The sequence below is a fragment of the Calliopsis andreniformis genome, chromosome 5 (assembly GCF_051401765.1).
Source record: "Calliopsis andreniformis isolate RMS-2024a chromosome 5, iyCalAndr_principal, whole genome shotgun sequence".
Taxonomy (NCBI): Eukaryota; Metazoa; Arthropoda; class Insecta; order Hymenoptera; family Andrenidae; genus Calliopsis; species Calliopsis andreniformis.
In genome coordinates this window covers 13,764,959-13,791,520 of record NC_135066.1, presented here as the reverse complement: position 1 = coordinate 13,791,520, position 26,562 = coordinate 13,764,959, and the positions used below count along the sequence as shown (strand labels likewise).

General features: G+C 36.7%; 1 protein-coding gene across 1 annotated transcript in view; it reads left to right on the top strand.

Moving 5' to 3' along the window:
• Nrx-1 (neurexin 1) overlaps positions 1-26,562 on the top strand; it is a 370,027-nt gene that overhangs the window by 151,774 nt on the left and 191,691 nt on the right. Inside the window, exons 5-6 of the mRNA XM_076377439.1 lie at positions 1,738-1,881; positions 10,624-10,784. Of these exons, the coding sequence (XP_076233554.1) occupies positions 1,738-1,881; positions 10,624-10,784 (305 nt within the window). The remainder of the gene's footprint in view (positions 1-1,737; positions 1,882-10,623; positions 10,785-26,562) is intronic.

Sequence of the window (26,562 nt, the reverse complement as noted above, 5' to 3'; positions counted from 1 at the left end):
AGTCAGACAAATTTCACGCGAATTTTAAGCATTTCCTCAACAATTAATAACTCTAGAACGAGGCCTCAAACGCATTTTTCTCATTCTTCATTTTCGTATCATTTCAGCTTATAGAATCGCTCCTTAAAATTCTTGATACCTATCGAACACCCAGGCTTGTCTTCAAATGCAAACTGGTCATTTTGAGCACTAAAAGTAATTAAAATACAAAATTCATTACATCTTATAAACGAAAACAGATAGGACACGTATTTGTATGACTCTTTTTCATTATTTTTAAACGTACAATCAACTCCCGAATTGAGTCCCACATGTTATGAAACACTCTGTATATCGAATGGTAGTACACAAAAACCTGGAAATCGGTACGATATACAGACACTAAGATGTGAAAACCTCTGATCATGTATCTATCCACTATCACGATCCCGCTAGGAGCTCGAAACCCAGCTAACTCCCCTTTTAATCCAATTATGGACCAGCAAGTGGCTCGAAAATTGTTTCGGCCGATACGACGGATCCTCAGAGGAATCGCGCTCCACCCTTGCAGATTGGTGGATGATTTGCGGTGATAATGAACATTTCAATCGCGGGGAGGTCGGTGCATTCAACTTCGGAGCGTCGCGATTTGGCGCGACGCCAAAGCCATTAAAGCTCGTCTTATAGCCTTTTTGCCTGGCCTTGCCTCGATGCGCTTTGTTTGGCTGCATGATAACAATGGGACGATGGAAAATAATGAGAGAGGTCTTGCTCGGGCGTGCACTCGTCACGGACGCGAGATCAGACGTCTCGAGACTGAGTTAAAAACCTTGAGTGTATTAAAAAAAAAAAAAAGAAAAAGGAGCCAGAGAGGAGCTTCGTCTCGCTCGTTGCTTTTAATTAAGCTGAAGCCGATGCTGGTGCATCTTTGTCGGGAGCTTTATTAATTTCGACAAAGTCGCCGGAATATTTATTCCATTTACGCTCTGGTCATTGGTAAACCTTTGATAGGGATTTTTCTGTTATGTAAAGACAGAATTTATTAATCTATTCGATTGATTGAAACATGCTGGTGATCTTTCTGTAAAAAATTGTCAGTCTTTCATTACTGGAATAAAGAAAATTAATTATTTTAAACTCATGGAAAGTAGACATAGAAAACCTGATTTAATATATAAATGGAGTTATAATTATACTAATTAAACAAACAAATATTTTTGTATATAAATATTAATATTCTAAAATCTATTAGAGTCAACATATTATTGACTGAAGATTCATGTTTTCTAGAACATATATCTACATATTATCAAGTGATACATGAAGAGTTCTTCTACTCCATTATGAGAAAAATGAAGGGTTGAATGAATTGAAAAAAAATGTATTGCACTTCAACAGTGCATCGCTGCACTTATGAAAGTGTAGAGGGAAATAAAACTCCCTTATAGTTTTCAATTTTTCCTGCTACCATTTTTTCTGTCCCTAACGAGACAGGTACTATAACTCCAACTTGCATGACTCGCCCAATGGAAAAGTGTCGGCGCGGTATTTAGTTTACTGGCTTGAAAGTTGCACGCTCCTACGACCTACTAATTTCTCTAATTACCTTGTGGCCACGTGTGTATTTTACGTCGTAACTTTTCAAGCTATTTTCTCACAAATTTTGTCACGAACACGTGTACCTATTTTTATTATATATCTCAACAGTTGTAAAATATTTGTCCAGTAAACATAACTTTGAAATCTTTTTGCTTATAGATAAAGCACCTTCTGAGGCCTCCTTTAGAGGTACAGAGTACCTTACGATAGACTTGAGCAAAGGGAATCCAGTTCTCAGCACGCAGGAATCCATCTGCTTGCAGTTCAAAACCAGACAGCCTAATGGACTTCTGTTTTATTCAGGTAAGCCTGTCTACAAAATTATCCTTTATCATTAACATCTGGTGTTTTATTCATTCCTATCATTACAATCATTTATAAGAACATTTTCGTTAACGTGCTCTAATTTCATTGATTGATTAAAAAAAAGCGTATTGATCAGAAAAAGATAATTTCTTGCAGAAACGAATGCAATTCGTCCTGTAACTTGGTCATCTAAATTATTAGATGCACTGCATTCGCAAATTTCGTTCTCCACGCTGAAGCCTTCTGCGGCTTTTCGTATAAATTAAATATACATGGAACTGCCGAAATAGTTGCGATGGTTGTGTTGCAGTCGCTGCTTTCTACAGCCCCTCAGGTTTCTATGTAACATGAATGCACTCGTGATAAAAAGTGAATACGACTTTTGCTTTGGTAAATCGCTTTAAGACTGCAGATGGGTCTGTCTTCCTTGAGACCCACCGAATACTAGCTTAAGAAAAGGGGAATTTAATTATTAAGGGCTGCTATAACCTTGTCAATGTAAGACAGAAATACGTGAATGCACAAAGAGTACTGATCGTGTCCCATGAGAAGTCTCCTGGAACACATTAGAGGCAATGCTTTTCAGGGAACTTCTCATGAGAAATAAATGACATATGTTGTATTATTCTCTAATACAATATAGGACATATATTATAAATTCTAGTTAATTAGGTATTTTCTATTTTCACATAATTTTCATATTTTCTGGTTTCATACAAATTTTGCATTAATATTCATATAATTGTATTATATTGGAGTACTCAGTAACAAAATTTGAGTGAATAAAATTTCCACGTGCCAAATGACAGAACCGTATAATATTAATTTGCGAAGAAGCTGAGCGCGTAACACGGTAAGAGAAGTTTCAAGTATCAGAACATTCCAATTGATTCTAGCATTGCAACTGTGCAAGTAGACCACTTTCAATGTACGACTATTGTTCGAAAGGACCATTGTCTACTCGTGTTCCGTCAAAAGATGGTCAGAAACTCGTGATTTACTCCGTGAAATCAAACTCCTCCAAGTGGTTCAATCCTTCAAGGACAATGCCTTTGTTCCCTTGCGCACGCTAACGAGAGATCGTTAATATCTGCTTTATATTTATTTAATTCATTGCCATGTAAAATTAAAGTGCATAAAATTATAATATATTAATAGGCTTCGAAACTTCTTCAATGAATTTGAAGATAAAGAACTTTTTTAATTATGAATTTCTGATTATGAATGATTTATAGTTCTTTCTTATACAATCCTCTTACTTTTACAATTATTCTTCACTGTAGTCTAAGGACTTATTGACGAGTTAATAACGAGGGACAGATTCCTGAAATCAACTCACATGGATATTTCTTTTATTTAATTTTGCATTCTCCAAATTAACTAGATATATTTAAATCAAAAATTTCTCTAAATAATCTCTCTATAGTTTTCAAATAGTTGATAATTTGAGTATCCCTCTTGGCAAATCTAACAGCAAGTTCTGCAAGGTCTTGATAGTAAAGGATATAAGAATAATTAAACTCACTTATCACTGACGGATTTAGGAGCTCCTTTGCGTTCTACCGCTATTTGCAATTAGTCTTATCTGGAAGATGTGAGGCTCTCTGTAATCCATTGCCTTAGTTTTGACTGCCGTAAATTGTTGATAATACAGAGGTTCAGAATAATTTGGACCTTCTATGGAAATAAGACCCTGAGAAAAAAGTAAAAACATTTTTTCAATCTATATGAAAATTGTATTTAATAATTTTTTAAAAATGACAGATATTAAAACAAAAAACAATTGAAATTTCTGTACATTTTTTTTTAACAAGTTGTAAAAGATTAAAATTCAGAAAAAAGAAGTTCATTTACGTCAGATCGTGTTCGTGGAATTAATACTTTGTGACTAAGTAATATCTCAGCTTTCGGACCCGATAATTAGTATCGAGAAATCGCTATTGGCGGTTTCTTATTGACATCATCCCCAATGGGATCCTCCCTACTGATAACGTATCGACTTCTACGTCAGTAGAGTTTGGAGGCTGGATACGAATCGGCGGATATAATATCTTACACGTGATCATTCGTTGGTCGTTATCAACCTGCACTCGACAAATAACAGGAAATAAACGCAATCTCGTGATTACTGGTGGTTCAAGAAGAATCGAGCTGACGATAATTACAAGCTACGATTGGGGTGTGTTGGTATTTTTACAGGAGTAGCTAGCTAAAATAGAGCTCCGAATATTAAAAATGAAACGTGTTAAGTCGACTTTGAATAGTCGAATTATTAAAAAATAATGAAACAATTATTGGATATGCGATTAAAAACGATATACATTATTCAAAGGTTTCCTTTTGTGTGTGTAGCTTGCTAGTCTATGGAAGGTTTCACCTGCTTCTTTATTTAGCACTTTATTCTGCATTTTCTGGTGCAGCTTAAAGAATACTCTATTTCGTGTCCTTACAATTATTCACATATATGGTAGTGGGCAAAAGAAAGTTTCACATTGATTTTTCTCTACATGATTATTAATAACTTCTACAACAGATATTTTACTTCATATTAAGAAGATTTATTCATCCTGGGGTACTTCACAATCTGCACAACATAGTTACTCAATAATTTTCTTTTGTATAATTAATGTGCTTCTCCATTTAGCTTGCTTTGAATTCTACAAACAGTAACCTTATGTTCAAATTTTATAACATAGATCTACCTAAAAAAAATTCATAAATAGTAACAGAGTTCCCTATTGCTTTCAGCTTCCTTCCCTTTTCCACTTTTGTACTCTCTTTCTCCACTCCCAACAAGCTCGTCAGTTTATTATACAACAAATGAATAAATCCTTTATTGAGAAACCTATTCCCTTTCGATCTCTACCCTCACTGTTCCCGTGGATGCTGTATTTTATGCTCCTATAACAGTTCGAAGTTGTCATAACAATAAACCCTCTTGAAACGTATAAGCGAATCCTAAAAGTTTCGAAACAAATCCACCGCTATCATATTTCACGTAGGCGGAACAATGAGTGAGAGTGGCCTAACGACTAGGTCATGAGCTTGAACTGGCAAAACAGATGGCAACGCAACTGTTGATTGGCGTAGTGAAGATAGGGTAGAAATGCAAAAACGAGAGGCGGTGGATCGTGGAATGCAACATCTGAACGAGCAAAGCCGACAGAAAACGCGCTGTTCATTACGTGGAGAATTTATACGAGCCGATGAAGCGATTCATTTATACCCCTGTAGTGTCCTCTAACCGCGGCGGCAGGTGCTGTTGAAGAGAATCGTTGAATTTCTCTGTTTGCAGTTGCATCTCAACACCGCTTGTTAGTTTTGCTTGTTTATGGGATTGTCGTGCTCTAGAAGCAACGGTTAATTAGCGCATAGTAGAGGCTCGTTTTAAATAATCTAGCCTAGAGCAATTTTGAAGCAAATTAATTAAGACGAAAGCTTAAGACGATTACTTTTTTGATGAATTAGCAGGCTTTGTTATATATATTCAGTAGCCAGCAATATGAGGTTGGTCTTATGATCACAAGTCTCGTCGTACTGTATCAGTAGTCAACCTGATAGCTTTCAAAACTCTTTTACTAGGTACCACAACTATTCGACTTCATAGAAGTAGAAGCACCAATCGTAGCCTTTTTAATTATTGATTAACTGGGCAATTGAAAAGCTGGACAATTGAAGGAGTTTTAGAATTGATGTAGATGGTGGTTTGTATTCTATTGATATTATTAGAATGTTTCTTATTTCTTTGCCTCGGAGAGAGTCCTCTATCCTGTTAAACTGTCTTTGCCTCGGAGAGAGTCCTGTATCCTGTTATCTTTTCATATTCTGCAGTACCTGGTTCAATACATCCCCGTTTGGTGCATCCCCAATGTCCTTCATCATTTTTTCCATCTCCCAGTTTCATCAATATGAGCACCTATCCGATTTTCGTGTGCATGATAAAGATGACCCTAATATGTTTCCTACATAACCTTCTAATTTCTTCCAAAAGCTGACATCCAAAAATCCCAACACGGAGAACTACGAAATACCTACTCAAGAAAGTCACAAATCTCTAACTACCCCCTTTCATCAAACGAAAAACAGTCACAACGAATATGACCTCCCAGAATCTCTAATTAAGCAGAGACATCTCTTCAAGGATGTTCTCCAAGATATCAACGCTATTTTTCTTTCGTGTTTCGTGATCCCGAGGAACAAAAGTCCGCGACACGAACCCAATCCGACAGCACGACAAAAATGTGCATAATTTAAGCGGATGACCGTAGGTGTAGCTTATCTAGAGAACAAACGAGCAACCAGGGGCCAGTGGTGCAGAGTCAAACAGGGATGCGTAGTAACAGCGTAAAACGTACAACTCGCCCTCTCTGTACGTGTCTGCGCTTTACAGCATTGCGGACTGCCGCGTTGATGCGTGCACATATAGGTTCTCGGTTCACGGCGTGCTGCAGTCTCTTCCTTCTCTCCTTAGCCCCTGTCTCAGCCACGCTGCGGCAACGCCAGATATTTCGTTTGCCCTCTCGCGATGCTTATCGTTCAAATTCACAGTTTGGTATCTTCTGTATTAATCTGCCGTTAGAGAGCGTATGCCGTGAACGCTGACCTTCCATCTTATTAGCCTAGTCGCCTTCAGGCTCCTCTGAGTCGAGCCTTAAATGGCGATTTTTATCGGCCAGGTTCGTTTCCTGTTGTCCTGTGATTTGTGACAACTTACAGCGACGGTGACTTTAATCGTGATTGCATATAGCAGGTCTGCGCCGCGTGCTGCTTCTAAATTCTGAAGCTACGTATGAACACTGTGAGGCTTTGCCTCAGGCTACCCTAGCAGGGGTTTAAGGAAATAAGAATATGGATAATTTTTATTTTTTTAGCTGTTTATTAAATATTTAGAGAATTCTGGTTTTCGAGTCAAATCGTTATATTGAATAAGAATCAATGCTGAAAAGAATAGAATTCATCCTTTTCTTAAAAAGTAGTGTCTTCTCTAGAAATAGTGTGTGAGAAAAGAAACTTTCTCAATAAAATGGTTCAACTGCAGCTAATTCTGTAAAAAGTTATGATTGTTCGACATCTTCAAACTAATGTAACACTTAAGATGCTTTGCATTCTGTGAATTCTTGCATTACCTATTCTACAGAATAATACTATTATCAGGCTTGCAAACTTGTTATAGGTAACATGATTTTACAACTCTCAGCAGGTGCCCTGCTTCATTATATGTATCATTCAGCTGAATTCGAATTCATCTAGAAATTTTCTTATTCAGTAGTACTTCCATCGCATTGGAAGAAACACCATTCTTCAATGAAATGAATTTTCCTCATCTTACAGCACACTTTTAGACGCAGTCTGGAATGCATCTCCCTGCATTTAATTTCATGTTCATCCTCGCCTCATAAATAAAGTATCCCAGAACTTATATTTATGAGAACTTTTCTGTTCAAACAGCCAATGGACGCAATCGTGCCTGCCCAACTGGTAATTAACAGTTTATATTTTACTAATCGTTAATGTTTCATATCGACATCGATGGTTTGTATTACACATTTACCTTTTGAGTTCCAAGTCGTTTTTCATGGAACATAGGCCCTTTAGCTTATTTATATTTATATTACCATCAGTTTAATTCTTTGCCCTCATTCTTAGCCTCGTATTACAATCTACATCTCTGCCTTTCTCCAATGGATAACAATGAAATAGATAAACATATATTTGATCCCGTGCAGCGATTGTTGCACTCGAACTGCATTTAGCGAAGGTCTGTCTAGATTTCGCCTCCTTTCTATTTGATCCTTGCGCCTGAATACTTGGCGCACGCCAAGGATTACCATAAATGAATAAACTCTGAATTTTAACAGCAGTGCACCAATCGTTCCGTCAACGTCGACATACTAGTGCTAGCTTTCGTTGTTCCGCGATGAAGCTTTATATCTCCCTCGAATTTCAATTCCATTCGCTTTACATTACTGTGTTGTTATTCCATGGGGAAAAATTCGACGAAAATTGAAAAGTGAAAAAGTTTATGAATTGTTGCGTTCATATGTAATTAAAATTGTGGGATTAAATAAACGTAGAATTGTTGGAAAAATTGCAGTCAACGATGGTTGCTCAAATTCTCGTTAAACTGCAAATATTTTGATACGTATATAGCTGTACATATACAGAAAATTAGTAATTCTTCTTTCTTAACTTTATTGTTCACTGCAATTAATGCAATTACAGCAGAAATTTATTTCACTTATATATTTTATAACACGTATTTTATCTTCAATATTTTGTACTTCTTTCTCTGTTTCAATTTTTCATGACTGCATTAACATCCCTCATTTGATAATTTTTTCACATCCTCAGACTAATACTACTTATTTTTCTTCTTCAAAGTTTCATCATTTTCTGCATTCAGTGTCCATCAATGATATAGTTGTTCTTTATTATAATGCATGGCTTCTGATTTCTCGCTTCATGGCGAATATAAAAATAACGTGAAAAGAATAAGGGAATTTACGTGTGTACGACTGGATATAATACAGACATAAATTTTACTGTAATCAATGTTACATTCTTGATGTCTAATATTTTCATTTCTATTAATCTTCCTTATCTACTCTTACAGCTGTACCAAATTAAAAATTGCTATGATCTGTCTCCCACTTACACCAAATACAAAGTGAAAGATCACATTTTTCACTAAATGGCATATTTACCAAAAAATGTATAAAAAGTGGTAGTGTTTTCTTTCTATAAAATTTTGCACGATAGTGTCACCTCAAATCGAATATGTTTCACAAGTCAGCGTATTCAAATAAACGAAATACAAATTGTCGTTTGTACAGCTCTTATCAAGTAAAGCTCGTTTCTATTTCTGACCTCGGGCATTATTCGCACCCTTAAGTACTAATTTTCGTAGCACGGCTCCAGCCAATCAAGTATAAGAACACTTCTGATTGGTGCAGGCCAAACTTCGTTCCTTATTAACTAAATGCATTTCTGAGCGCGATGAGGTCCCCTAAAAGATTCTATGAGACTTTTAGGGCTAACTTCCTCGCTTATGTGCAATAACTAATATAACAATCAAAAACAGATGCAGCTCAAAAATAACAGTGTCTTGGGGACCGTAGCATAAATCTATTTAACAGAAATCCTAACACGCTCATTGCTGCAATTTCTTCTTAGCTTCGCCTATCTTTTTATGTACTAACACATTTGAGGTAACGAATTTCTCCACCGAAGGAAAAAAGAAATCTAATCGTTCAGTTTTCTCGAATAGTTTTCGCAATCGAACATAGCAGGGATTAGTGGTTGGAACGACGAAACGTATAAATCGTTTGTATCCGCTTACCATTAGTTTCGGCGGTTTTCGTTCCCAGCGCGGTTCGACGTTCCACGTTAAAACGACTGAGCTCGTCGTTAATAATTATCGCGGCGACCGAACTGAAAAGCTCACGGATTATGTCGGTTATATCGGCGAGCCTGAAACGAGCCGAGAGGATTAAGACGCGGCAAACGACAGTTTATTTTTATTGTTTCTGGCGAATGGTGGCTGTGGACATCTCTGCGCCAGTATAATTATGCCCGAGTTATGTAGGATTTAATCTCCTGTTCGAACCAGTTTATCTTATCCTTCTATGAGATTAGAAGGATATTATAGTTTCATACACCGCCGTTTTTAATGGCGAGAATGATAATAAAAGAGTAAAGAATCCTCACTATAAGATTCGTATTAGGATCTTTCGTTATTAGTGTCATTTTTTATTTTGTATTTTGTATTCTAATGAATAGAAACTTTCTAAGATGGTGGTTGGAAATTTTTCTGAAGGATAGAAAGGGATTGTAGAAAGTAATAGTTAGTGTTCAGTGATCAAATGTATCTAATTGTGAGGATTAGTTTTTAGAGAAGGAAAAGAATTTTTAAAGACGATATTTAGGGGATGATATAAAAATACTCAATGTATATAACAGTGGAAAAGAAACAATTTTCATTGTTTTGTATTTGAAATATTATTCTAGAATGGATAGATTTAGTTACTTGATTATGCTTTTCTGAAAGTATTTTTTTACAGTGAGATCTTTTTATTGTTATTATCGTTGTAAATTTAACTTGGTATTAAATGAAAGCTTGCGTGGTAACAATTTATTTTCAACAGTTTAGTTAGAACTTGTACGCAGGCTTTTGGGGAACAATACACTAAACTGTAAGTTACGTAACTGGAGCATGTCCCGAGTGGAAGACCTCTTATTCTGTTCGTAATTCTAATTATATGTTTTCGTGGCGGTAGTTTTTGTGTACTGACAGTTAGCACTGCTAATTTCACTCATGAGACTGAAGTCTACCCAAGACGGCTGTTATTCGATTATAGATACGAAATTTTTGAAGAAACTATTCTCACTTTCCACAATGGTGTGTGCTTTGTGTGTAGAAACTTCTCTTTTACTATTATACAGGCTAAGACAACTCTGGAGACTAAGGAATCGTTATAAGAATAACGAAAAATATTTTCTTGTTACTTGTTACAAAATAAAACTATAACGGCATTAAAATAATATAATCTGCATGTGTATGGAATTTAAAGAATTAAGAAACAAAGTAAAGGGGTTTAAATACTGTTGGAACTTGAATTTTTATTTGAAAATAAAGATAGCATATCAGTTTAATAAATGGATACCTTTAAATATCAGATCTCTACGTTTTGAATGTATCATACGAAGTTGTATGACAATTCGTTTCTTGTGCTGTTTCAGGGGAAGCAGATGACTATTTAACTGTATCTCTCAGAGATGGTGGAGCTGCTGTGGGAATGACGCTGGCGAAAGGAAGATTAGATCTTCATATAAAGCCAGCCAAAGTTCGATTCGACGATAATCAGTGGCACAAGATCATCGTTCACAGAAAGGTTCAAGAGGTAAGATCTCTCATTTATTTTATTTCAGCTGCTATGATAGAGGAGAGTTATAAAGAAAAACAGGTCAATTATTCTTGTATCAATTATTATCGTGTGTCATATACAGGGTTCAACAAGAAATGACAGATATTGAAAGGATTCATTAATGAACTTTGAGGCTTTGGTTATGAGTTATTAATTCTTAAAGACATTCCTAAAGCACATGTGAAATGTGTCTGACTTGACTCATTCTACTGAGAGTGCTGCGTCTGACCTGACTAATACACGTCAGCAGTAGATTAACTACCAATGTCAGACACATTTAGTGGTAATTTTAACATTTAGAATTACTCCCTCTTCTGGACAGTTCTTGTCAAATATCCTGTATAGTATAAAAAACGTACATAACTTAAAGTGTTGAATAATAAACTGAGTATTCATTAGATTTTCGTATGCTACTACAAATTTTATTTTTTATAGTAGAATGAAAGTAAATACATGACAGTAATATTGATACCAAGTGGGGATTAATTTTACAGTGAAGTCTTCGTCTTAAAATTAGACCCTTACTTCATATCCTATCACCTTCTAGAAAAATTCAATCATTTTTTTATCGCATTCTATCATTCTATCCTTCAATCATGGGATAATCCCCTCTTCTCGTACTATTTAACGAGAAAAGATTGAAGTTTCCCTGGATGAACGCTTATGCAGCTCCATGCTAACCTCATTAAAGGCGGAAACACGCAGAGGCTAGCAGGCTTCCGTTGTCCAGCGCCATCGTCCCGAAGCAAATATAGATCGGCAGTCGAACGTGAAGGCAATATGGTTATGGCGTATCGTGGGTATAAACCAACATTCATCGCATATTACGCGCCCCAGGATGGGTAATGCAATTATTTGCCCGTTGCCATCGTAGTGAATGAGGGGAACGACTCGTCCTATACAGAGTGTTCTATGCAACTGGTACTGACAGTATCTTCTAGACAGTTATAGAGAGAAACAGGGACAGAAAACAAAATTGTGTATGTTGATACGTGGGTCTAATTAAAGACACGTAAAATTGAAATGATATTAAAAATAGCAGATAGGACTCCAATTTCTTCTGAAGTCAAAATGGGAAATAATCTAATAGTAATAGGATAATCTAGTAGTAAGCTTAGGGTCAATTATAATTTTTTTATTCTTGTTCTTCGTCTTATTTTCATGCCCAGAATTATTTCTAAAGATTTTCCCAATAACCTATGCAGATTGTTTGACAACAGGTGTCAGAATTTCATGAATCCTAAATTAAGATAACAATGAAGATAAATGAAATTACGAATTAGGTGTCGTGTCTAAGTCATTAGTTGTTGAGAAAAAAGTCTAAAATACACGTGACATGTGTCTGACTTAGGACTTATTCTACTGATTAGCCACATTTCAAGTAAATTTTAGACGTTTTTGGAATAACTAACCCATGAACAGCCAACTCTGGGGCACAATTAATCTGAGTATGTGCAAATGAGTAAAGAATAATTTTTTCTGTATTCTGCATTTGTGTTATTGTCTAACCATTCTTTAGGTGCATATCAATACATAATTTTGTCAGAAAAACTATATTTAAAGTTAAACTTCTCCTTCCTATCGTTCTGTTGCTCCACCAACACATAAGTTATTCGTAGCGTTTGAGCCACTGACCTCTATATCTGGATACGGAGTGGGATTTAGCTCAATGAGAGCATTAGAGGTGGTGCCATATTATTAGAATACAACAATCGCGATGCTTGTGGGGGACCCAAGATACTAAGGTTTCCAATTCACATATATGCTCATTTTTTCTATACTTTTTACATAATTCCAAAAATCTTATATCTTGTGGATTGTAGGAAATTTTTACATAAAAATGGCTACACAGAAACTGAATGACTGTTGGGTAGTATCAGAAAACGTTATAAGTACATATGTGAATTGGAAATCTTGGTATTTCTGGTCCCTCACGAGCGTCGCGCATGTTGTATTCTCATAACATGGCGGCACTTCTATTGCTCCCATCAGGCCTATGCTCAGAAACCCCATCCTGTATCCAGGTATAGAGATCAATGGTTTGAGCTTTCTTACAAATAGGAACATTGACATATCATGCAAGCCTTCAAAGCGTCACATGGTTTCCCTGACGACGGAAACGGGAGTGGGAGAGTCCACAGAACTCGCGAGCCCTCGCTTGGACAGCACTGGATTAGGGGATCGAAGAACGCGTGGATCTAAATGATGGAGACTTCCTGGTGAGAGGGGGAAGTCATAGATGGAAGGGCGGAGTGATCGTCGTCGCCATTTGCCTGTGAGCGATAAGTAGTGTCGCTTGTGCCATACCATGGAGCTATTTTAAATTTTAGAATGAGTTGACAGGTCAAATGAAATGAGGTTAAAAACTCGAACGCTAACCCCTTGTAATAAAAGTGTAATAGAAGAAGCAATAAAATTAGATACATATATAAATTTGATTTCTCATTGTTCAAGCTCTGGAAGTACCACTTTCCAGAAAGTATAAGGGAGAAAACTTATACTGAATGCACAGAGGTATTAAATTAACAGGAATTATACTGCACTGTGTTTTTTATAGGGATAGTATTTGTTTTTCATATTGTATAATACTTGATTTCTAATACTACAATGAAGTGTTCCAAAACAATAATTGAATGATATTAAAAAAAACGCAGCCTAAAGCAGTGTACCTCACGATATCGTTTTATGAGACCAATATAAAATAATGCTGGTACGCCTTACCAAGCGATTTCAAATTTCAAATCACGCGGCTAATATTAGTATTAATTCAAATTCGACTATAGTATGCACTGCTTGTTGCCCACATGCATATGGCCGACGCTACTTCCCCCGTAACAGGTCAGTTCCACCCCCTCCTCTAAAAGTCCACTTAATGCATCCTTTAGCTCCACAGAAAAACATATAAAAATACGTGGACGCTGCCTTTGGTTATCATCACTTCAGCTGAAAGATTGAATCAATCAGAAAACTGTATCCTCTGGACTAGCTGTCGCTGTCTGACCTAGCTCGTCCCATACGGCAGACAGCCAAGACCTCTGTTAATATCGAATCGATGGTACGATTACCAGGAAAATGGCAGAACGATCGAGCACCGCGTGGGTGCTCGGGGAAATTAAGCAAAGTGCCGTTACCGCGAACATTAGCTGGCCTGCATGGCATTGGCGACCTAATTCATGCACGGGTTACCTCCTTGCACATCCGCAGGCCTTAAATCGTTAGTGTGCGCCAGTGCCGCGATGCATTCCCCACGCGGCCTATCTCCGATACAAGATAACGGATAGTCGGCCAGAAATAGATAGCCCCGGTGCCTCTTCTTAGATCCCACGCGGCAAATGAAACGCGATTATGTCCCCGTTTCCTTCCTGCAAGATGGACGACTCTTGGATCGGTGTCGGGTTGGATTCGCTCGGGACAACGCGTGATTCATGCCGATCATCGATCGTACTTCGATTTATTATGCAAACTCCATGAGAGGCATTAGAGAGAGTGTTATTAGGCTTTGGATATGAGACGATCAGGATACCTTGTGGAGTGGTTAGTTTGAATAGTAGAGTTTTGTATTGGTTCTTTTTTTTGAGTCTCTAGATGTTCGTATTTGTGAAGCTGTTTGGTAGAGTGCTGCAGATATGAAATCTTTGACTGTGAAGTGACTAGAGATCATTGTTTTCTTTGTTTGCATTTATTTTCTTTTAATCGAGTGTTTCTTTTATTTTAGTCTGGAAATAAGGAAACCAGCATTTGCAGTGTTACAAAGAATTTTGCTGTATTTTTTGGACCTCGTATATGAATAAATATTGGAGTAAGTGAGTAGAGTAAGTCCACTTGCTTTTGTGTCACTTAATACACTTTGTCTTTGGTACCTAGAAATGTACATCCACTTGTTTTTTGTGTCACTTAATACACTTTGTCTTTGGTACCTAGAAATGTACATCGATGGAGAGAGCTATTTACGAGGGAACTTTGGTTCCCTGAAAATTTTGATTTCTTTGAGACTACAGGCTTGCAAGGGACCTCAAATATATTTTCATTCCCATTATTAGGCAATTGTCTTTTTTGCTACTCTCTAGTTCTTCTACTTTAATCGTTGCTTTATACACCTTCTAAACCCTGAGCTCTAGTTAATAAACATAATTTCAAGACCAAAAGAATTTCTTTCATAGTGACATACCAGAGACATCATCTTGCATAGAAGGACTGAATCCACCAATCACTTAACTTCAATCAATTCTACATAATCTGTCTGACCTGTTCTTAACTATATCACTTCAAATACCACTGGCAACAAATTTTCCATCAAACGGAACAGAATGAAATTACTTAAAAATATCGTAGTTTTTGTAAATATAAAATACTACCCTACAAAACTAATCTAATATTCCCCTACGTTTTATACTCATACATTACCATTTTCCAATTAAAAACTTAGAATATTTCTAAATAACTTCGTATTGTTAGGTCTGATTAAAAACATTTCGCCAGGGGTAGTCCATTGTATAACTACAAAAACAAGAAAAATTTAGTTTTCGAAGTACAATGCATTACAATAACGCGAACTCTTGATTAATCTCTCAGGAGCAGAACCATGGCAATATACAGCAGCACAATATTAAAACTGTGGTAGATAATTACCCTCGTCGCATTGATACAACGAGGTTCATCAGTTTCACGAACGTCGAGTTAATTCACTCGAAAACCACGAGCCAGAAAGTTCCTTGGACCTGGAATGAACCGCGGGGGTAGTACGAGCCACAGAGTGGATCGCGTTATGCAGTCGTAGATGCAAGGGAATCCGGAATCCTTAAATCGTGGATGTATACCGTAACGCAGAGCGCATTCTCCATGCTATCACCGATACTGGATAACAGATAACCGCAGAGAAATGTGTACTCTACCTTCTTGCGAGATCTCGTGCGATAAACGTAGCGGTATTAATCGCGAATTCCCAAGGACTAAAGTATTTTACGTTGCAAGAGGGTTCCTTTCGCATACCGACGTTCCTCTTCCATCAAACGAACGATAAATTTGATGCTGAAAATACCTAAAGGAATATAATTACAGTTTCAGGAATAAATTTCAATCTATAGCGACGCATTTTTATCTGAAGAAGCACTGTGCAAATAAAAATCGGGACAGTTTGTGTGTTTTCAATTAAATAGCAGGTATACAGGCAGTTTACAATTTCTTTACACTTGTTTATTATAATGCCTTTATATACGAAAGTAGAATTCAGTTTGAACTGAATAAATGCAGTCTTTTTTGGATACATTATTTTAAGATTCTCTGCAGAATCTGTTTTAGAAAGACTCTCAAGGGTTTGAATGTCTTTTAGTGATTTTTTTAGAACACTTTTCGCTTTATAATATTATCTCCTTATTTGGTACGTTAGTTTCAAGTTAAAGAGGTCAGAAAATATTGTTCTTGATATAGCATTTGGTACATCAACTTAAGTAGAATTCACGGTGACATTTAGATAAATAAAAAAAAACGAATTATATTATTATAAATGGAATGAAGCCTAAATATAACAATAAGAATATGTACTTATAAATCTACTACCTATACCTTAGCTGCCAACATATTAAGCTGGGTCCACATTACACGTTACAGAACAACGTTATGTAACTTCTTAGAAAACAGGAAAGAGAAGTGTTATACAAATGTCCTTTCTCTTAAACAGTTATATAACTTTCTTATATAACATGCAGTGTAGACCCAGCTTTACCGAAGTGATCAGTGTGTATTCTTTCTGCTTCTCCTGGTCTGAGAGCATCGAATCGCAAACAGGGCGAAATCAAAAAATGAATTTCTACATCACCGCGAAGTGTCTGTCGAACGGGCCAGAATGGCCGGAAGCCACGAGTAAGAAACTTCGAACTTACCGCCGAAAGTTTGACAGTTTCAATCTAACCAGTCGGCCTCTGAATGTACGGCGAAGGCAAGTTCATCGGTTCCTTCCTTGATAACCAGTTCACTGCTTCCTCATCGTCTACGTCCTCCCGTCGCCTTTTCCATTACGATGTGGCGGAAAGCGTGTGTCGTGAATATCGACTCACCGAACAATATCCCGAGTGCCTGGTTCTCGTTTGTGGCTCTTGAAATGCACAAAACGTGTGAAACTGCCAGCCTGAGTGAAACGTGAATCGATTGCAAAATATTACTGACAATGAGCAACTCTTACGAATATTGATCGATTTATTATACGATTAGGTAATAATAATGTTGTCAAGCGTGAGCTAAGCTCGAAGATATTTTATCACGTCTACTAGTAAAAGATGATTTTTAAGTGAAATAATCTGTTTCACTTTTTCAATCTTTTTCGCGAGTATAAATTTATGTACTATTATTGATGTTGAGTAATTAAGACAGTAGATAAGATATAGTAGTATATGTAAGTTTTAATACATGGATTATTTATTTTGAGGATGGTATAAATTCATTCTTGAAAACAGCAGGGAGAACAAATAATTTAGATATAATTTAGTCAGAAGGATGTTTAATTGTAAGCTAGGAAAAATGGACTTACTGTTCGTCCACGAGAAGTTGACTAGCCAAAGGAATGCGAGCCTAATTGGCGTGTAAATTCCCACTCCACTTTAGGAATTCTAACACATCATATAGTTCCATCTATTTTAAGTCTGCTTGAGAGTAATACGCATGCGTTACAGAAGGATGGACATATATAGAAAATATGTCCTGCCATCACACTTATTGTCCATAGTGGCTGAAAGATGTGACGAAGATCGACAACGAATCGTGTCGAGCAAGAGAGACAGATAGTGATGCTTCTGACCCCTGTGTCCTTCTGCTAGCCAACTCTTCGTGGACAAAATGTACACCACTTTTATAATAAACAGCCCAAACAGCAAACAATGAATAGATGTAAATTGTACTTATATAGTAGAAAGAGTTTCAAGCAAAAATATACTTATTCTTACCTTCTGGGAACAGTCATCATTCTTTCAACTGAAAAACTCGAATAAGTAATAAAGGACCAAAAATTTCCATAAGTATCCTTCTGTTTCCACGTGATGAATCTATTCATCCATTAAAATGTCATTAGACCTACGAATTAGAGGTCCCGCGTCTCCTAAGTGATTCCTACTAAAATAGGAATCGTAGCTCGTCTCGAGTCGGAACTGGTCCGTGAAATAACAAATTATCACTCGACGACTGGCGATTTTTCACAAAATTTGATATCGTCTAATAACAGGTGCGACCACCAGCCCTGATTAGTGATAATTTCAGGCTCGTATGAACGGTCGCGTCGTAACAACCGGCACTTAGCGTCGAAGTCAGCATGGGATATCGGCTGAAAAGCGACGGCTACCGGTGGCGTGCGTGTCTCACGCGATAATCGCGTTCGTTTCTTTTTCATTACTCCACAGATCGCCATTAACTTGCATACTATAGAGCGAAACGAAGAAATAATCGTTCCCAACCCGTGACCATATTCTGATCGGTTGCCAGCCTGCGTTTCGCTTCAGTTTGAACTAATAAGAGCCGATTAGGCGACAGTTCGAGTTTCGGAGGACTTCTGCGCAAGGTTGCTACTTTTTTGTTCCTAGCAGGGAATTCGTGTATTCGTTAGTATATTTTTTTTTTCAAACGTTGGTGTCGAATAAAGGCGTTCTGTTTGTTTGTTGCTTGTTGGTTTTTCCCATTTCGATTTAGTGTCTCTCACTTTGTCCTTTGATTGAACTGACTATCGGTGGAAAATGTTTGAATAGTCCTGTGGATTTTGACGCTGATTTCTGAATATTCTGGATTTTTACGTCGAAAGGAGATAGGTAGTTGAGTTATAGAGCACAGGCAGTTGTGAATGCAAAAAAGCTCGGCATCTCGATGAGAGGAGTTCACAGTCCTTTGATTTCTGAGGCTGGTCGAGCTTTCAATTCGGAGCTCCTGGTTTGCGTGTTAATTTTCCACCTGTGTCGCTGATCAAAAGCCTGAATCCAAATGTCTAGTTTTCTCTGTAAATTGCTTTCAAAAGATTGCAGTAGAAATTAATAATTTTCTGTCAGCTAAATGTCAAATTGCCTTTCTGATAAGCAAACATATAGTGTCATCGTGTCAATCTTCTTGAGAATCAACAATATACAGGGTGGGCCAGGTGTTCCTAGGTAATTTATAAAACCAATTTCTCTTCTGTGGGACATTTTAATTTCTTTCTAATAAGAGACATTTACATGAGATCATTTTCCACGTTTGCTGTCACAAAATCTTCTCTCTTTTCGACAGTTTCTTATGTTCGTAACTAAAATTTTGAAAAGATCATACATAATAGGGTTATTACTATTGCAAATCTCCTAGGGACTTTCGACCCACCTCCAATTTCCCAAATTCTTTGGTATTCTTAAGTTCGCACCTTCGATCTATACATATTTCCCTCGACTTCCAATTTAAGCAATTGGAATGCCCCTCGTTCCCTTCGTGTTAGGAATATTCCCGTCGAAATTGTGGAATACACTGCATACTTGTCGATTCGGAATCGAGCTTTCGACTGAAGAGACGCGCGCATAACTCTCGTTCGGGTATGTCAATAATCGAACCGTCGTCTTTTGCACCCACCCACGGTGCCGCTCCTTTATGATTGATGAAGCAACCAGTGGTGACGTCAACTGATTATACCGCAAATGGTGCGTAGACGAGCGGATATTGCGCTCGAGAGAAAAGAACGATTTCCTTTCAGAGAGGAGGATCTGTAACACGATCGTTCGCGCGAAGCGAGTATCTTCGAACGAGAATAATTGTGACTAGAGTTGTAGGGTGAAATACGCTACACGCGAATCGCCACGAATTACCTCATCGTGATGTAACACTTTCATTGTGGGCTAAATAATAGTCCTTATCCTGGGCTATCCTATCAATAACGCGATAACGAGGATAACAGCGTTGCTGGTTATTTATTCCCAGTTATTTCACCCCAGTGAAAGGGAAGATGTATGGAAAGCGGTTGTTGGGAAATCTCTTTTTTTTTTTTTTTTGAATTATAAAATAAAATTGTGTTTGTAGTGAGTAGTTAATAATGGAACAGAATTTATGAGTGTAGTTGGTAGTAATTGGCAATAATTTTAGCAATATTTATATACTTTATTTTATATTTTATATTTGAAATATTAAATATTGCTTTTCGCGAAAGGAATTCTTTAAAAATTCAAGTGTCTCAACTTCGTATCTAATTATTTTTCTTATATAAGAAATTATGTGAAGAATGAATTATTAATATAACGCTTTAGAATGAGAAATATTCCATTTCATTTGCTACAGATTAAATTCTATAGCTGTCTGTACTCATTTGAATGTCATGTTACCTACGAATGAATTGAATAAAGTACAAAGCTACAAAATGAGCGATGTAACCTTACTATAATATCAAGCAGCGTATCCACTGACTGTCCTAAAATTTGGAAAATTCTTTCTACCTACCATTTGGTGTGGTAGTCCAGGAATATTTCCATCACTCAGTCGGCTTCATCCCCCGAAAGCATTCAAGAAGTCGTTGGCGTCAGGGAGACGTTTGAATGAGAACTCGAGTGGGTATTTCCTGGTTGCTTGCCTTTTCAGCTCCTTCCGCGATCCTTTCCAGCCTCCCGAGATGCATTTCACCTCGACTCGATGAATGGGAGTGGGAGACGATTAAAGGAGTCCAATATGGGCGGCGAGCGATTAAAAAGCCAAGACGCAGTGTCGCAAAAGCCACGTTTCAGATCCTGGGCCCTTGGGCAAGGCTCTCGAGATTCAAACACTTTATGATGTTGGCTTCAGTAGCTAAAAGACATGCTCAGTTTACTGAAAAATTGGGGCTTACTAATATTACAGAAACACTTTCTGGGATACTGAGTACAATATAAAAATGTATCAGAAATTATATTTTGACATTTTTTAATAGCGAATGTTTAAATAATATTTACTGTAAAAATATGTTCATGTTACAATATATACACAAATGAATGATTTTTTATGAGCAATAAGATGGCAGAAATAAAATTCAATGTATATACCAAAATATATTTTTCACTGCATTTATGAGGGATGGTTTTCCTTCCCTAAGATAAATATCAGTAGCTAAAAAAAATTCACGTGTAATATTCTTCGACACACTACTCTCATACCAAGTTTCACCGAAATCAGAAGATGACACTAAAGTGATGTCCCTTGTAGCTCTCAGTGCAGATCCTCTTCTCCTTTCTCGTCAGAGTCATTCAATCTTCATGATTAAGGCCACTCCAATTTCGCGACCCCGATGTGTTGATAAGCAGAGGTTTCTTTTTCCATCCAAAAGATTCCTCTCTTCTCGTTGAACTTCTTTTGGAAGCACACAAGGCGGGCTCTTACTAACACGTGTACACTTTCACACGGCATTCAGCCGACCTCGGCTAGAAAACATGCCCTCGCTCTCGAATCTTGTCCCTAGATCGCGTATGTACCCCACAGAAGGCTGCCAGGTTCCGCTTCGGGGGTTAACGCGACACGCTAATGTAAGTCGCGGTGCGTGGAAGCGGGAGGAAAAAAAGATTGGGTGTCTAGACACCCCCACCCTAGTCGAGGTGAACTTTAGATGATTTGTGCTTCGCTCGTTAAACGCGACACTAAGGATGAGTGGTTGAAATTAGTTGGTCCCGTGTTGATGTTCACGCAGACGAAGTGTGAATCAAAGGTGTCGAAGAATTGCTTTTGGAATGATACTGTGAATCGTAGGATTAGTTTGCTGTCTGTGGTAAAGATAGTAATAGCATTTATGTGGTAAAGGCGATACTGTCTATAAGTATTCAGACATTTTGTGAAGTCTGATTAAAATGTTCATATTTTTATTTCAAGGAAATCCTTTTTAAATGTATTGTCATTGATAATTGGTATTGTTCTTTAGATAAATTAATAGATACGTGTTATGTGCTAAAAGTTTTACAAAATTCATTTTATTTAACATTTTTCTCTGATTCTTCTTCCAGACTTATTATAAATAACATTATAGTTGGTATTTTTTAAAGTCTTGACATTTCTCGTAGATTTTACGATAATTTTGTGGTAGAATTTCTCGGTCAGACTGAAATCTCGATAATTATGGTGGCTATTGATAAGATCTTGAATTAATTTTATTTCAAGGTAAAATCACTGCGCATGTGATAACATATCTGGGGAAAACAGCAGGCCACTTATAGAGGTGGGTCTACACTACATGCTATATAACAGTTATGTGACTTTTTAGAAAACAGAAGACAGAAATGTTATACATATATCTCTTCCCTGTTTTCTAAAAGGTTATATGTTTTCTATATACAAACATATACTGAGATTAACTCTTTCGAAGGGTAGCCAAGTTAGCTCGCTAGTTAGACGTCGTGAAGGCTTGAAATAACAGAAAGAAGCTGAGCAATTCAGCAATATTTGCATAATTTATAATGCTGGACTTGGCCAGTTAGGTGGACGCGTGAATCTCGATTAGATAATCGCGATTAAGCTGTCCCTTTGTGCTGGCCGTGACAGTTATGCGCGAGAATGTATCGATCGAGCTGTTTGCATGTGAAACGTCATCAAGAATTCGCGTTTGCAGCCGATAACGAACAGTTACCGCGAAGTGCTGTGTATTAACTGGAATCGTGCGTGTTGATGGAATGTCAGCGGTCGAGGTCTTCTGTGAAAATCCGCAGAGGCAGATCTCGAGGTTAACTTTGCCGACCATTGCCTTAAATGGAACTTTGTTAGCTCATCCTTTGACTTTTCGTTCTAACAATGGTCTCTTGTGCTTGCAATCTGTTAGTAGCACTCCTCTAATCTTCCTGGGACATACAACCTGCTCGTTATAGTCTCGTGCAAATTTGCCGTACCACTTGCAGGGAGCAATTTAGCTTTATAAATAGCTAGCATTGTTTGAACTAGTTGATGAATAGGATATGCTTCAACTAGTTGATGAAGGTAATTAATAAGTACCTAGTTAATTTCTTGGTATGATCGAGTGACTATTGGATATATAGAGGGACTTGTTTTAGTAGGCATTTCGAGTCTTTTGGAGTGGTCAAGTTGGATGGAATTAGAGAAAATACTACCTGTCACTGATAATTCGTAAGACAGACTTTTTGTATATGCAGTAATAGTAACAATAATAATGCAAAGCTTCTAGTAGAAGTTGACATATTTAAATACGAATGATTTAGGTTCTAGGTAATGAAAGTTAGATTTGGGTCAGAGTAGACTCGGAACTTGCCATTTGAGGCTCAGCTTACTAACAGTCAACCTACTATTTAGTTCTCATATATGCTTTAATCTTATTCACAAATATTTAACTGTTTCCCGAAACAACTCAAAGATATGTAAGTATATGTACGCAAAGTGTTTGACAACAGGTGTGAGAAAGTTTACAGAGTGATTCTACATGCTGATACAAGACAAAAGTTAAGGTAGACGAAGTTTGAAACTTCATTTCTGAATAATTAATCATTTAAAAAGCATTTAAAATACACGTGAAATATGTCTGACTAGAGACTTATTCTACTACCGATGTGTATTAATCAGGTCATACACAACGAAGTCAGTAGAACGAGATCCAAGTCAGACATGGAAAAATCAATAAAATAGGTCCAAAGTCAGACACCATAAAATCAGTAGAATAAGTCCCAAATCAAACACAGCGAAATCAGTAGAATACGTCTCAATATTAGACTTATTCTACTACTGATGTTTATTACTCAGGTCACACACAACGAAGTCAGTAGAACGAGTTCCAAGTCAGTCATAGAAAAATCAGTAAAATAAGTCCCATGTAAAACACAACGAAGTCAGTAGACTAAGTCTCAAGTCAGACACAGTGAAATCAGTAGAATATAACCCGGATCAGACACATTCTAAGCGTGTTCTCAACAAGCCTAACTCGAAAATAAAACTACACACACAAACGTGTCTATCTTCATCTTCGTTTTATTTTACCATGTAGCATCACCCCTTATAATTTCTGACACCTGTCTCCGAATACCCTCCACATATTTCTTCAATGAATATTCCAAGCTCACCCTAATTTCGCATTCTTTCATAATCATTCAAAACCGCAAGAGAAACCCACACTACAGAGTGCAATATTGAGCAAGGAGTCGAAGTCTTGCTGCCTCTATTTTATAATAGATTCTCCTTGGGAAACCAGTCGAAGATGGCGCAGCTCGATATGGAATTGAGGGTATTTCCAAGTTTCCAGCGTATCGTCGGCGTGTGATGTGGAAGGCTGGAAGGAAGGCTCCTATCAATGCATAAGTTGAAGGCGGCGGGTGCTCAGTGATTTATAGTTGGCCGAGCTCGCTTGGACGGATATATACGTTCCCGAAATATCTTTTTCCGGGTGTGTAGGTGTCCTGGAGCGTGGCTATAAGCCGCTGCTTCCGGTCGTCGCGCTTTTCCTTGGCTCCAAAGAATGTGGAATGAGGGAGGCAAGAGAATACGACGAACGGGGGAGGAAGAAAGCCAGGGATTGCTGCTCGAAATACGCGGAGCGATCGAATGACACGCGAGATATCCTACGCGATGTAGCCCATGCGATGTTCACTACGATCGGTGACTTGGAGCCAAGGGGAATTTTCGAAAACGCAGAATGCACTGCTCTTGGGGAATAACTTGACTTCTTAACGTCTGAATTGTAGATTACAGGACTGCGGATTTTTGTGCAATTGCATATTTTCATAAACTCAGTCAAGAAAACAGAACCAAAGGAAAGCTTCGTTTTTCAAATACTATAATGTGCACTTTGTTTTTTATAGTTTTGATATTTTTTACTATTAAATGGATTCTGTACTTTCTGATGTATTCAACATTTTCATAAATGCATAAAAATCTGTAGTTCATAAAATGATTAATAGGTACATAAGACAAAAAATTAAAGTACCTTGTTTAAGGTTTTTGTAAGAGTCACAACGAATATAACAGTCTGATAGAACATGATAAAATAATGATGAAATTTAACAAGAATGTCCATTGTGTGCAAATTTACAACACTGATGCTTTGTTTCTTTATTCATTCTCTTAAGGGTCTACACTATATGTTACATAACATCATTTTCTGGAAAACAGAAAAGATACATGTGTATAACATTTCTCTTTTCTGTTTTCTAAAAAGTTATGTAACATTGTTATATAGCATGTAGTGCAGACCTTTATATCATTATAAATAATAATTTAATTTGCTAACTATACTCAACTTGGTTTCGTTACTAAAACTTTTTTTTAAATGAATTTTTCAACGCTGCATCGTAGCAGCGTTATTGTAGATGGAAATAATGTGACTGTTAAAGTTTATTAGAAAGTGAGGAATATCTTAGGAACGTAATAATATTAGGTAATTGTTTACTATTCACGAGGGCCAAAGTTTGTTACCCTTTTCAAGTTAACATATTGAAATTCTTGTATTTTGTTAACTTCGGTAGATTTTCATAGCTCGCTAACATTATTAATTTTACTTTGAAATATTTCTCGAGGCGTTCGTCTACTAAGGCATCACTCCGTTCATCCCTTCGACTAAAATACCCAAGCACGAAGCTACATTATGAAATTCTGTTCTTCGAATTCTTTGCAGTTTCAATTAATCTACATTTTTCAGATAACTTTTAGCTTCCACGAAAACTCTTATTCATTTGAAAATCAAATTTACTCCGTAAGAACAATTATTTTTAATTACAATGTCTTCACAGTACTCCTGTGGCTTGGCATTTAAAGTTTCATTTAATAAATGTGAAGGATCTTCTTAATTAAAAACTTCTTAGTAATCGGACAAAGATATCATGCACAAAAGAGTTCTATCTTTATACTGAAATATTTCTTTGTTTATTATTTGGTTCCGTGGTATTTTTATATCATTTACATTATCCTCACAGTTCCTCGTACAAATACTAATGAAGATAATACCATTGTACTTTTCCGAAAATAATAAATTATCGTTTACGCGAAATTCTACTTAATCCCTCGTATTATCAACGTCGCGCGCCGACATAAATAGCATGAAAATTCAAATACAATTTACTGTTGAACAGCTGAATAAGATTAATTATTATTTATACGCGCACTAAGGCATTATATGTGCATAAAGTATCTTAATAGTTAATATTTCATAGCTTCTTAATATTAGCTTTATTATTTAGCTAATTTATAGCTTCAAAATATTAAAAATATTTTGTCCCAAACTGCATGATATAAATAATCTCCTTGTTTCATACGACAAAGGAATGTGCAAATTCTTCTAAATATTAGGATAAAAAATTTAACCTGAAAGGTGACTAGAAAATCGCTCTGAAGCTCTAATAAAATAATAATTTTTATCGTGCATTTAAAAAATTAGTTCAATATTATTCAAACAAAAGAAAAATCGAAGTTAAACGTTAAGTAGAAACATCTCGTGCGTGAACAGACACAGTTTTGCAGCTATAAGGAAAACTATCTGCGTCTGCCTGCTACTTTCCCCATGTTCTTTAACTTGAAAAGTTTTTCGAGTAAACTAATCTGCCTAAAAACCCTAAAACTCTACACACATTAAGGAAGAATTCTATTTAGAATCCTTGCGTTCTACCTTGAAATCTTGATGTTGACCTCTTTACAGAAAGCATGCAACCTTCTTATCTATGAACTGTGTTAATAAATTCTCGGCAAACTCTTTACGATAAAATTACTGAAGCACGCTATATTCGTAACAAAACATTGACGAATATAAATGAATTTCTTATAATCAATCTGTACTAAGTACAGTGGATTTTAAATTAACTCATACCTCGATATTATCGAAATA